The following is a 13,450-nucleotide window of genomic DNA, read 5'->3' as shown; positions in this document are numbered from 1 at the left end:
TTTTAGTGTTCATTTTAAATCTATACCACTACAGAAGCTTCATTTGTCAGCCACCTTTTCTGCACCTTTAAACCCCAGAATTCAATCAGTTATAAATTGTGTTCATTAAAAAAAAAAAAAAGAGCTTCTGAAATATATATATATATATATATATATTTTTTTTTTTTTTCCCTCCCATTCATCACGTTAATGATATAAAAAAACTTCTACTGAGCTAGAAGGAGGTCTTCTTTGAGCAAATACACATAATACGAGATTGGTTATGGATTTTGAGCTGGTTATAAATTCAAGAGGAAAGAAGAACAAACATGCTTTTCCATGTTAACATTGAAGGTGGTTTCTGTTTCCTTGGTGTTTTCTCCAGCTCTGTATGCAGTACTGGCCAGAGAAGACGTCCTGTTGTTACGGCCCAATTCAAGTAGAGTTTGTTTCAGCAGACATCGATGAGGATATCATCAACCGGATATTCCGGATCTGCAACATGGCCAGGGTAAGATCAGGGAAATACCAGGTTCCCTGTTTGTTCTCAAAGATACATTTTGGTATAAGGAAGAGACAGAACCAAGACTTCTGAATTAGAGATGCTGAATCTCTCACCTGGGAGCAAAATTCCCATGCAGAATTTAGTAGCTGCTTCCTTTAATTAACATTTAATCGCATCAGTCTGTATTGGTAAAAGACTCTTGGCTGGAAGTAGGTGATACGAGCTGAAAATCTGTATTTAAATGGAATACATTTTTCTATATATATTCGAGAACAACTTAGTAGCCAATATAAAACTGTGAGTATTGTAGGAACTAAACGGGGATGGTGTCAGCAGCTCCCTGTCAGCTACTGTGTGGTGTCTCTGAGACAGATGCAACATCTACTGGCTAGACTGGGATTCCCAGTTGCCGCTGTTTTTCCTATAAATAAGCAACTGCCAATTGTGTAAGCAACTCTGTGTGTATTCCTTGGCCTCAGGACAGCTGAAATAATAGAAAAAAAGTTGGTCTGCAGACTGGACCCTGGCAATGCAACTTCAGGGCTGAGAGAAGGGGTTTCAGTAGAGAATTTTTCCCTCATTAGTTGTTTCCAAGATTGATTATATCTCCTTTTTTGTTCCTTTTTCATTTTTTTCTAATCAGAAATGGAAACGGGCTCCACAAATTAGTTTCTATGCTGTTTAACACATCAGTCTCTGATTTTGTGGTCAGAGCTTGCGCAGTAATTCAGCTGTGGCATTGCAGAGTGAACTTTGTGGTCCAGCTACACAAATTAATAAATCAGATACTCACCTTACATCTGCCTCTGAACCAGGAACAGCCTTGAAGTCGTACAACTGGTATCACTAAGACTCTGTGACTCTCAGGATGAAGCTGGTTCATAAATGCGTATCTGGCAGGGTGGGTTCTGTGAACTCACAGCTCCCTGTGCCCATCTGTGTTCAACACCAAAGGCTGCTGCTAGAATCTTTATGAGGAACCTTTCCTGCCACAGCCCCCGGAGATTTTTGTTTGAGATTCTTCTTTGCCTTTAGTTCTTATGGCACAGCCAATCTCTAGTGCAGACAACCAGGAAAGACACGTTTGATCTATTCATACAGTTTGATGAGGCTTTACTGGAAACCAAACAATGGATTCTATGGACCTAGTTCCTGCCTTGCTCTGTAATATCTGAGGTCATAATTTTTATCCAGATTACCCAAAAATTCCTTGTTTCCCCACTGTATTGAGTGTCCAGAGTAGAGGATGTCTGCATCGATATCAGACGCAAAGGGAGGATGCTGTGTAACTAGTACCCTCTACTTTGCCCTATCTCTCTGCTTCCTGCTCCATTCCACTTAGCACCCTGAGAATGCTCTCTGTTTTAGCCTCAGGATGGGTACCGCATAGTTCAGCACCTGCAGTACATTGGCTGGCCAGCATACAGGGACACCCCTCCTTCCAAACGCTCCCTCCTGAAGGTGGTCAGAAGGTTGGAGAAGTGGCAGGAGCAGTACGATGGGAGAGACGGACGGACTGTTGTCCACTGCCTGTAAGTAGGACTGGAAAATGCCTGTAACTTCACAAAATGCTGTCTGAAGAGCAACTGATTATCGATCTGGAAATCTAGTAGTTTGCCAGGCTTCAGCTGGGGAAAATGAAGTCAAATTACATTTGTGATATACTTCAAACTGAATATTGTGCTTCATTATGGAATGCTGGCCCAGAGATTTTACTGATTGTGGTGAGGAGTAGCTGGAAAAGCTCTGCTGCTTTCTGTGGTATGGGCAGGTCTCATGACTGGAGCTCAGACACAACCGAAGCAGCTCTGCCATGTGTCCAGCCCTGACCCAGAGCTGCTGCGAACCCTTGTCCACCACTGCTGGGGATCGGCTTAGCCCTTCCATCCCTACCTCCTGCCCTGCAGATCTCCACTTTCACAAACCCTTGGACGTCCTTAAGCAGTCTGTACATTACAGTAACAATTTCTTCCCAGGAAAAGTTGTCAAGCATTGGAACAGGCTGCCCAGGGCAGTGGTGGAGTCACCATCCCTGGAGGGGTTTAAAAGATGCAGAGATGAGGCTCTTAGGGATGTGGTTTAGTGCCAGTGTTGGGTTAACGGTTGGACTTGATGACCTTGAGGGTCTTTACCAACCAAAATGATTCTATGACATTCCTTAGTAAATGAGGTTGATGAGGTGCTGTGTAAGCAGTGCTGTGTGTTCCCGCAGCCTTACCTGCCTCCCTCTCTTGCCTCTTTTCTTCCACACCCAGGAACGGTGGGGGACGCAGCGGCACCTTCTGTGCCATCTGCAGCGTGTGTGAAATGATTCAACAGCAAAATATCATTGATGTGTTCCACATCGTGAAAACGTTACGGAATAACAAATCCAACATGGTGGAGTCACTGGTAAGTACTTTTTCCTGCGCTGCACCCTCCCAGCTTTTACAGGGGGACACTTTAGCATAGGCTAAAAAGATTTCATGGCTTAGCCCGGTATGAATCAAAATGAATCATCACATGAAGCTATCATTATTAAAATCAGTCTCATTTTAGTATATGTAATGAATCCTCTGGTCCCAGTGCTTCTCTCCTCGAGCAGAGGGGAAAGAGCTCCCCTGGCAGCGTGATGACCAGCGTGTCCCACACCTCCAGGAGGTTAAACCCTGTTAGCAGTCACCACAGCTGTGGAAAGGGGATGGGATTTGACCTCCTGTGCATGTATGCAGCCCGGTGCTTGATGTCGTGCCATGCCTTGAAACCAGGAGGGGAGAACAGTCTCAACCCCAGGCCTTGCTCCCTGCAGCCGAAGAGATTAAACTGTCCTGAACTCAATCAATCTCCATAGATCACGCTGAATTCTTGCCTCAAAAGCAATGTGCGCAATGAAGGCATAAAGCAAGCAGTGAATAGTCCATACTGTGGCTGTCTCTTTGAGCTTTTATCTTCCATTGATGATTTCATCTCTTAGTAATGCTCGTTCAGGATCACATAGAAATACAATTAATGTTTGCCTTGTCCTGCCAAATGGTGTAAGAGGGAAAAGGCATTTTTGACAGCTTGTAGAATGAGGCTCTGAAGAATTTACCCATATCCTAATGTGAGTGATTTCTGTTCTCTCTTTCAGGAACAATATAAATTTGTATATGAGGTTGCACTGGAATACTTGAGTTCCTTTTAGCCCAGCGGAGGGAGGGGAGCCCCCGAAATGCCAGACGCAGCCTCTGGCAGACGCTTCTCCCCTCTCCCACACCAGAAGGCAGTGACAAGTGTGGGGAGGAAAAACCCCTCCTGCCCGGAGCAAGAGACTGAGATTGCACAGACCTCGTTGGAAGGAGGAGACGATGCCTGTGTTTGCTGCTGCCTGCTTTCTGCCGGAACATCTACCGCTTCTCAAATAACCTACTGTAAAAATTAGCAAAATGGGAGACAGGCTGAAAGACTGGACTTTCTAATCCTCTCTGACTTCTTCTCTCCCCTTTCGGATTGTACTTTTGCTCTCCTTGCTGCAGAGTGGGGAAAGAATGAAACCCTTAGGAAGTTCTCTTTTAAATGTCTCCTTTTTAATTTATAATTCTCTTCTCAAATCTTAGTCTTTAATTTTTATTTTGTTTTTAATTTCGCGCAGCAGTCATTTGGGAAAAATGAGATAGCCATAGGGGATAGAGGAGATGTTTCACTACAATTTGTCCACCTTACCTGTTTCCTTTCATTTTTTTTTCCAAATGAAAAGGCCAACACACAAAGAAAAAGCCTGGAATTCTCTTCCCATACGTGGTCCCCTTTAGCATGAAAATAGATGGTGGAGATGAGAAGCTGTTCATGGGTTCACTGCCTCGGCTTCTACACGAATGTTTCCTCCCTGTTCCTGCTGACTCCCAGGGCTGTGCATGAACCGCTCACATCTCTCTGGTCTGTGTTGGGTTCAGCGCTGGTGAAACTCATCGTTAATGAGTTTCCCAGCCACTCGAACCTTAAGGTTAAATATTTGCATCAAACAAATTGCATTTGTCTTGCAACTTTTGGTAACTTTGTTACCATATTTTTCAAGTATTTGCTGGAGTGCAGTGTGTCTTTAAAAAAACAGGGTATAAAGTAGGTTTTATTGATCATATACTATGTATTCTTATTTTTTATTTATTATTTGGATTGCTGTAGAACATAGGACCCCTAGTCGCAACAGGACCCTGCTGAACTAGGCACTGTGCAAAGAACAAAGAAGGTTCCTGTTCAAGAGGTTAAAATACGAAGGTAATCTTAAAATTGGGTTTGGTCAAGATTTCCTCACTATTTCCAAACTGTTGTGCAGTCAGATGTTGTTGAGTGATTTATTCAGATTTCCAGGCCGTACAAGCTTCAAAATGGTAACTCATCCAAACTGTAGGAAAGGTGATGTACATACACAGAAACCTATTCTGACGTGCGTTCAGAAAAGCGTTAGACCAGCACAGCAACTTTCCTTCTTAAGCAAAACAGCTTTTGTTTTGTTGTGCAAAAATGCCTGTGCAACTCTCCTGCTTTGAAACAAGCACCAGATGTGTTTTGCCATGGTTCTGGATCTCACTCTGACTTTTGAGTGGCTAAGAAATTGCTTTTCTGAAAGAGTATGCTGAAGTAGTTAATCATTAAGGTCTGCGGGGTAATCTTGGAGGAAAAAATAATAATTGAATGAACAAGGCCTTATAGTATTCCGTATTTCAATTTAGGCAATTATTTATCTTGAGGGTGAGGGAATACGAGATTGCTAAAAGGTAGACTGAAGGTAAAAGTTCATGGAAACTCCACTTCCTTACCACCTTGTAGTTTTCCACCCTCAGGTAAATGCTCGGGGAGCTCTGTCATGTCAATGCCTGGGCATGGAGCATGCCAGAAGTACAAAAAATGTTGCTAATTCTATGTGTAAATTCAAAAGGCACATCCGCTTCATGGTGATTCTTTTTTCAATAGTCATACCTTTGCCTTGACAATGAAGGATGAAAATTAAATCTTATAAAAGCGACTCTCGACTCAAAACGTAATAATATCTAGCAAAGCAGTTGTCATCTCTACCGAGACCTGCAACAGTCTAAGGAAGGATGCTTGGAACAGCACTTTTCTCCTGCTCAGCAGAGGAGGGGTTGAGCAGGATGCTGAATGGCCTCACTCCTATTCTTTTGGATTCTTGGCTTCAGTGTCATGAAGGTCTTAAATGAGCTTGAACCACATTGCCACCGATGTAGCCGGTGCACCAGAAAGTACTGCTGAGAACCCTCTCACAGACACCTCTGCTTGGTTTCTAGTTGGCCCTTTAGGTTGTCTGCAAATAATCACAAATCACCTTTGGTTCCTAGTGGGGCTGTAGGCAGGTGTGTGGTGTCTCAAGAAACAAACTACTGGGTTTGTTTTTTTTTCTTTTGACGTTAAGCAAAACAAATGGCTCTGCAGAAAAAAAAATAAAACAGAAGGCAAAGCAAAATGATCAGCTAAAAATGAGAAAGGAGGAATAATATCAGCATTTTGATTACAGGTGGCTCACTGTAACAGCGTAGGGCAGGAGCTGATCATGATGGGATCCTGATCCCATCATGGGATTTTTCAGCAGCTACCCAGGTAGGAAGAAACTACAAGTCAGCAAAGTGTTTGTGACTTCGCTAACTCCAGAAAACCAGAGGGAATCACCCCCTGTGGATACTATGGAAATCTTAATTAGTGTTTAGCATTCTGTTAATTTTACACGGAAACTATAATAGCTTAGCGCTAGGACCCTCTCGTGAGTTGCTGAAGGACCGTGTGAGCACTGCAGGTGACAGGCAGGATGGAAGGAGCAGAGAGGTGGAAGAAATGGCAATACGGCCGAGATGTCAAGTGTAGGAGGTAATTCAGGGCTTAACAGTAGCATGAAAGAAAGTGGATTAAAAAGCCAGCAACAAGGCCATAGGAGGGATGTGTGCTTGGAAGGTGGTGTTGGATGAGCAAAGCAGAATAGCACTTGCAGTGGAGTCATTTAAGGTCATTGGGTAGGTTTAAAAGTGTTTCCATAGTACAAAAGATGCTACTAAAGGGTCAAGTGCATGTATTAGTGTACCCAGAGCAACTCACTATGTGCTTTTAGCCCTCTGCAAATACAAAGTAACGTTAGCATAAACTGCAGGGAAGGATATTTAAGCTGAATTTTACCTTGTATTTGCAAGGAACAAGTTTAATGCAAATGTTGGTTATCACAGCCCAAACGTTAGCCACAGCTCATTATGTGGCAGCTCAGCCGTGTGTCTCAACCTTTTTCTAATGTCCAGCCTGCGATGCATGTGTAAGGGTGTTCAGTAAATACTGCAGATAATGTGGCCAAACTGTTTTATCATTGTGCAGTTTCGTTGCTTTTGGGGGACTGACCCAGCTCCAGTCCGTGTTGGCTCAGGGATCTTTATTCTGTTCCTTACTGCAGTGTGTATATGCTGAATGTGAATTAATAATGGAGGGAATCGTGTGGAAAGAGAAGGGAAGCTCACTTTAAATAACTTTATTACCTTGGGGTTGTTTAAATGATAGAGAAGAGCCTATGGCAAAACAGGTAAGGTGTTTGAAGCAAGATTGTGGGTGATGGGGTATTTTTTGCTGGGAAAGAGAGAAATTATGAGATGAGATAAAGGAGACTTTCTCACTCCTGAAAGGATTAAGAGCCAGGGTGAGCTTTCCAACCTGAGCATCCCCTGCTGTGGGTGGGAAGTGATAATGGACAATGGAAAAGGTGAATTCCTCAATGACTTAATTTTAGGTTGGAAAAATATTGTATTGACAATATTTGAATGGTCATAATGAGAGTAAACTTACACCCATTCAGACATCCTTCAGGGGTGAGGTAGCACTGTTTATGGATGGCATAGTATTGGTATAAAGTTTAATCTGAAACACAAGAAACTAGGAATAGATAAAGAAGGGGGTGGTTCAGGGGTGACTATCTCATACAGGGGATACATACAGATAACTAACATCTTAAATTATTAAGGAATGTAACTGAAGCAATGAATTCTAGAGCTATCTAGGCTGCCTGCTGGGGAAAGAAGACCCTGAGTTGTCTGCAGGAAAGAGACAGACCAAAACCTCTGAAAGGTACAGTAGGTCTTCATAATATTTTCTTTCCTTTTTTGAGTTTTTTGTTTGGTGGTGGTTTGTAGTTTTGGTGTGGTGATGGTTTAGGGTTTCTGTATGTTTGATTGGTTTTTGTAAGATCTCTGTAGGAGCTGTGTCCTATCTTGGCTCTTTTTTATTATTATTATTATTATTTTCTTCTTCCAGTTACCTGGAAGGAAAAAGGCATTTGACCTCCTGTAAATAGGCTTGAGGTATTTGTTAATTAATGTAAAGATAAGAGACCATGCGAGGGACTACAGTGTGCACGTGAAGGTAACTGAATCAGGACCTCAGGTAGCAAACAAGCAAATGGAAATGTGGTGGTTTTCTTTATGTCTGCAGTTTGAAATAATTTGTATTCCCTGATCAGGGAAGTGTCTGAACTATGATAAGTAGGGGGCCTTTCAATTTATCATTTAAATTCTTCAGCAAGGTAGCACAGGATTAGGTCTGCCTTTGCCATGCTCTGGTAGGTTCCTCTTCGTTTATTCACATTTCAGCCGTTTATGTGAGCTAGAGTTGGCCATGTTGGTCCACAGATGACAAGCAGTTACTGAAAGGTTTCTACATGCACTGAAAAGACGTTACTTTTGTGGCCTTGACCCCTGAGTCAAACTGTAGTTTCTGTCTCCCCTGCTCAGCCCCAGCCCATGTGCAAACACATTTGAAGAATGGCCAAATAACTCCTGAAAGGCATACAGAGATTTTGGGAAATGCCTGCGACCCATAATCAGTCCGGTCCACGTAACTCCATGAGACAGAGGAAGGAATCCTAAAGAATATATTTTGCTTTGAGTGGCGTATATTTGTGTCAGTAGTTTCCCCCCTTTTGTCTGGTTCTGTAAACTCCTTGTAAAAAAAAAATGAGAATAGTCCAGTGGCAACGTAAACCCCACAGTTTTAAGCCTGCAGATGGTACACTTCTTTTTCCATTTACTTTTCACAGTCCCTTTAGAAGTAGTTTGTGGGATTTCCTTGCGAATCTCAAGGCAGGGATTGCTGGTCGCTGCTCTTGATGTGCTGTAGAGTCATAGAAAGGAGAGTCGGGGGCAGGTAAAACAGTTTTCATCTGGAAGAGAAATAAGGAGGAGAAGGCAGGTTGAATGGAGTCCTGAAACAGGCAGGAAACGTGCACCTTGTTCTGTCTCTCATACTTGCACGGCTGCTCCTACATCTTTCTTACTGCTCTGAGTTCAGGCCAAGATCATAAAAAAGCAGGTGATGCCACATCCAGGCTGTGCAGCTCCGTGGAGAGGGAGCAGTCAGAGTGTAACCGAGGGAATAAATCCCGAGGGACACAGATAAAAGGAGATTTGTTTGAGAGAGGAATCTTCAAATACAAGGTGCCTCTATCTGTCACACATGCAGAATTCTTCACAAGTCATCCCAGAGCAGTGACAGGCCTGACACGGTGCTAGAAGGGTCTGCAACGCACTGGAAATGTTCCGCTCAGAAACCTTCACTGTCCTGTAATAAATTTAAACAATCAACTCCATTACACTGGTAGCATAGTTAACTTTTATAGTATCTCCAGCCAGTGCAAGGGGCATCTCAAGACCTTGGTGTGAGCCTGCTGTGGTTTTATTTGAGATTCTTTCATTTGTCTTAAGTTCGCAAGCTTCAGTCAACCCTGGTTTGTCTGAAAAATTAAGGGGGCCACGTGGCAAAAGTTATTCAGCATAACCACTGCCTTTGGGTCAAGAATCCAGTATACCTCCTAGAAGACTGTGAAATCGTAGAACAAACTGCTGCATCGTCCCTGCACAGATGTTACAGGAGTAGAGATGGGGAGTCAGCTAATTAAAGTCAGGGAGACAGAAGTGAGTAATAAGGATTCAGTTAACCCTCCTGTGTTCCTGTTTATTTAGATTGCAGTCTGCTGTAGCCATACACACATAATATACAATTTAAATGCAAGTGCTCTTCCTTTCCTTGTTCCCAAAAATACTTGTAGCTCTTCTTTGATTGAGGGCAAGCCAACGGCATAGCAAGCAGAGCTCGCTTTCTGCAGTTTTGGCAAGGACCGCCAGGAAAATCTCTCATGTATTATCTGTTCATTGACTTGGGAAAGGTATCAATCATCTTCCTCATCTACATACTTGAAGAATGTACAATTTCCTGTAACAGTCAAGCAAAATCATACATTTTCATACATCAAGACCAAATCCTGGTGGCACTGGGATGGGAAGGAAAAAGAAAAAACAACAACTTGCTGATTTCCAGTCACCTCTCGTCTATAATATTTATTTGCTGTGTAAGAAATATTTTAAAAGCCTCCCTTGTAAAATATAAACGGCACTCAGAATATCCTGCAGTTTCACATTGGACTAGGGTAATTGTAAAAACCCGGCAGCTTTTTCAGTTTGTAAAAACATGAGAGATCTAATCAGCCTTTCCATCCTCATCCTGGTGCGTGCAACAGGTTTTTCACCACTATTCTGTTTTCAACCTGAGCCTTAAAAACCAAGATAATGCAGCAGGCTGAATGACAGATGCTGGTGTTCCCATAGTGTTTCCTGGTGGGAAAAGAAAAAACTAAACCATTTTTCTTGCAACTCAGTTCTGCATGAGCTGTTTCTAAGAAGTACGAGTGTGAGCCAGACCGCACCGCTTTGTCTTGAGCGAGGATTTACTTGTTGCAAGGAGAAGGTACATTCTAGATGGATCCTTTGGGACCAGTCCTGATCTCCTGTTATAGGTTTCCAACAGCACAGTGGTTACTTTATTGGAGGTGCTTGTTGCAGAATGAGTGTTTCAGTGGGGTTATTTTTTCTTTGGGAGATCTGATATCATGAAACCGCTACTGTTTGGGGGATTTTGTGAGATACCTCAAATGTGTTGTGCTGTGGAGGTTTATTTCCTTGTGTGAGTACATCATCTTTCAATGAGGACCTCTAGGAAATCTTATTTGTGTGAAGTTACAGAAAGGAGTACATTTGCAGGGATGGAAGTGGGAGTGTGGCCAGCACTTTATAAGCTTTCATGAATTCAGATACTTCAAAAATAACCTCCCAGGACACATGATGGCCAGTTGTTTGCATTGCTGAAAGTCTATCCAGACTTCCTGTGCTGGACTTTCATATATCTGGAACAGAACTGGCATTACCCCCTCATCACGCCTGTAGCCCTTTCTTACATCTCCAGCATTTAAACGCTGTACTTTATGCCAAAAGTTTGAGCTGTATCCTTAACACATCCTTTAACTCATACTGACTCACCACACAGACGGAATTCACTCCCATATTGATTTAATCTTCTCCCCCCCAAGCCTGTGTCAGTCCTGTTGAAATTAAAATGTACTAGCATCACTTGTTGCCAGACTTGTCACGACTTGCCGCAGCGATGCTGTGGCTGCATCTGGATCAGCAGGATCCTATTCCAGCTCCCTGGATGCGTTTTGCCGGCAGGGAGAAGTGCTGCATGAGAGCCAGTCTCTGCTGCTGCGATGCCGACCCCATCTCCTCCCCCTTTGGCCTTTCTGGATTACTGGTGAAACTCACTTGTACAGTTTGGATGTTTGATAGATAAAGCACGTATGAAAAAAAAAAAAGGAAAAAATATAAATACAAAAATCTCAACACTGTGCATTCAGTGTCTTTCTAGCTTAAAAGAAGGAAGGTAAATAATGTCAAGTCAATGAATATCAGATATATTTTTTGACTGTACATTACAGTGAAGTGTAATCTTTTTTTTACAACTGCGAGTCCATCTTATTTATTCTTGTAAATGTTCCCAGACAATGTTTGTAATATGGGCTGTGTTGCAAATCCATAAAATAAATCTGTGACCTGAGATTAATGTTTTACTAAGAGATTCTTGTACTTGTGCCTTTTCTTTCCACTTAGAGGGGACAATGCATTGCTAGAGATGATGGGGTGATCACATGGAAAAAAACAAGACCAGCTTCTTGTGACAGTGATGGGCAGCTGGCTTTGCATCATGGTTGTCATTCAGGAGGAGCTCAAGAGCAGCAAAGAGAATTTACCGAGCACTTCAGTCTAGCTGCAGATTTTGAGTCAGTCCTCTTAGAAAGCCTGTGTATGTGAGCTAAGTATTTGTGGAAATTATAGTGTTAGTGGCATGGGTTAGAGCAAAGCATATTTTTGCAACATTTTCCTTCTAACAGGTGTTATTATATTGTTTCCTTGGTATTCAAGTGCTGAATAGAGATTGCTAATACATTACTGAGATTTTTCTGCTGCTTTCTGTAGACAGATATACAAGGGTTTTTTTCGGTGCAGATGTTGTACACCAAACCCAGCTGTGAGATATGGGTGTTGGTAGTGAATATTTTCACACATTTACCAGCAGGCTATCATCATCCGGTCTTCTACCCTCATTTATCGGCAGACATACGTGGCGGTGCTTGCCATCCGATTGAGTTAGTGCAAAGGAGAACGCTGTAGGCAGGACACTAGACCAGGCTCCCATGCTTAAGACGGCTTTGTTCCCACAACACAAGGAGGAGACATCAAGATTCACAGCTCAGAGTGTCAGAACAGGAGAGTCCCATCATGCTACGCTCATACAACCCAACTGTTAAGGTCTGCTCTTTTTGGCATTGTTAAATAGCCTTACTTAATAAAACAACAACAACAACAACAAAGGATGACATAGCTCCTTTTTTTCTTAAAGCATGGTAAGTCTACCTTGGAGGTATACTATTGCTTTCTGTATGTATTCATTATATTCTTTTGAAAATGCTTTGTTCTAATTCTTCATTGCTATAAACAAAACTATGTTACTGCCATCTAGGTATCAGTGTTTGTCCTGCTGATGCGCAGCCCCCGTCTCAATTGTGGTGAACACTCAGGTATGACAACTGTTTATTCAAATGCTTCGTTATAATGAGGTGAGACTGTACAAAACACCCAGTTGTGCCAGGGACCCTGTTAGGAGAAGTTGGTACCAAAAAAAGCTTCTCACCACAGTGCAGACTGAGAGGGAATTTTACCCATACAGTTGTATATTCAGAGTGATTAATTACAGTTCATCTCAGCACTTTACCTAGATTTATCCAAAATGTTTTACTGACATTCAATATTAAAAACCGGTTGCATTCACGGGAGGTAAATGGCAAAGACAGCTCTGCCGTATTCTAGGTGGTGCTGTAAAGATACACGTTGAAGTGCCAGCACTGAGAAACAGGTACAAATTCACCTTTCTGTCCTCCTGTCTGCCCGGCATGAGGACAGATGTGGGCTTACAGGGGCAGAAGCCTGACACCCATTGGGGTTCAAAGTGCTTCACACTGTTCCTGTTGCCATAGCTGACATGTGCCGAGGTGTGAATCCACTAGACGTTTTATCCAGGTTGATCGCTGCCTTCAAGTATCAGCTGCTGGTTTTCCACCCATCCTCACGATAACCAGTATCATCATACTGCTGCAAGGTCTATCAGGTTTGACAGACCTTCTTAGCCTGAGCCAAAGCTCCTGGTTTCATAGGTTAAACCTTTAAGCGTCGTATCTCGTGCTGAGCCGACTGTGCAGCTTTTGTTTAACAGCAGACTTCAGAACCAGGACTTCTTCAGGCATGGCTGTTGCATAGTTGGTGTCCAGCTCTAGAGAAGGGAACATGGGCAACCATCTTGATGGTGACAAAAAAGCCTCTCCAGAGGGTTAGTCTGTCCTGCATAAAGCGATTTAGGGGAAATGGGTTGGATTATGCTCTGGATGTGCCCATTCTGCTCCACTGATCCAGTTAACTAGATGGGCAACTAATTTTGAGATGTCTGCAGTTAGGTGAGATATGTTCCCCCTGTTAGTAGATATCTGGAAGCAAATGAGCTGTCACATAAATAAAAAGGCATAAAGAGAAAAGGACTAGATTTAATGCTTCTTGCTTGTGCTTTGAAATTCTTCTCTGAGCCATCCAG

General features: G+C 42.7%; 1 protein-coding gene across 1 annotated transcript in view; it reads left to right on the top strand.

Moving 5' to 3' along the window:
• The window catches only part of PTPRT (protein tyrosine phosphatase receptor type T), a gene marked incomplete at both ends in the record, with an annotated part of 367,619 nt that extends 363,972 nt beyond the window's left edge, over window positions 1–3,647 (top strand). The window contains 4 exon segments of the mRNA XM_080354355.1: window positions 365–490; window positions 1,853–2,016; window positions 2,740–2,875; window positions 3,594–3,647. Coding sequence (XP_080210481.1) covers window positions 365–490; window positions 1,853–2,016; window positions 2,740–2,875; window positions 3,594–3,647 — 480 coding nt within the window.
• Between the last annotated feature and the right edge of the window lie 9,803 nt (window positions 3,648–13,450).

The sequence above is a fragment of the Nesoenas mayeri genome, assembly GCF_963082525.1.
Source record: "Nesoenas mayeri genome assembly, chromosome: 16".
Classification (NCBI taxonomy): Eukaryota; Metazoa; Chordata; class Aves; order Columbiformes; family Columbidae; genus Nesoenas; species Nesoenas mayeri.
Note: the sequence above shows the minus strand (reverse complement) of the source record. Positions and strands in the feature narration are given on the sequence as shown.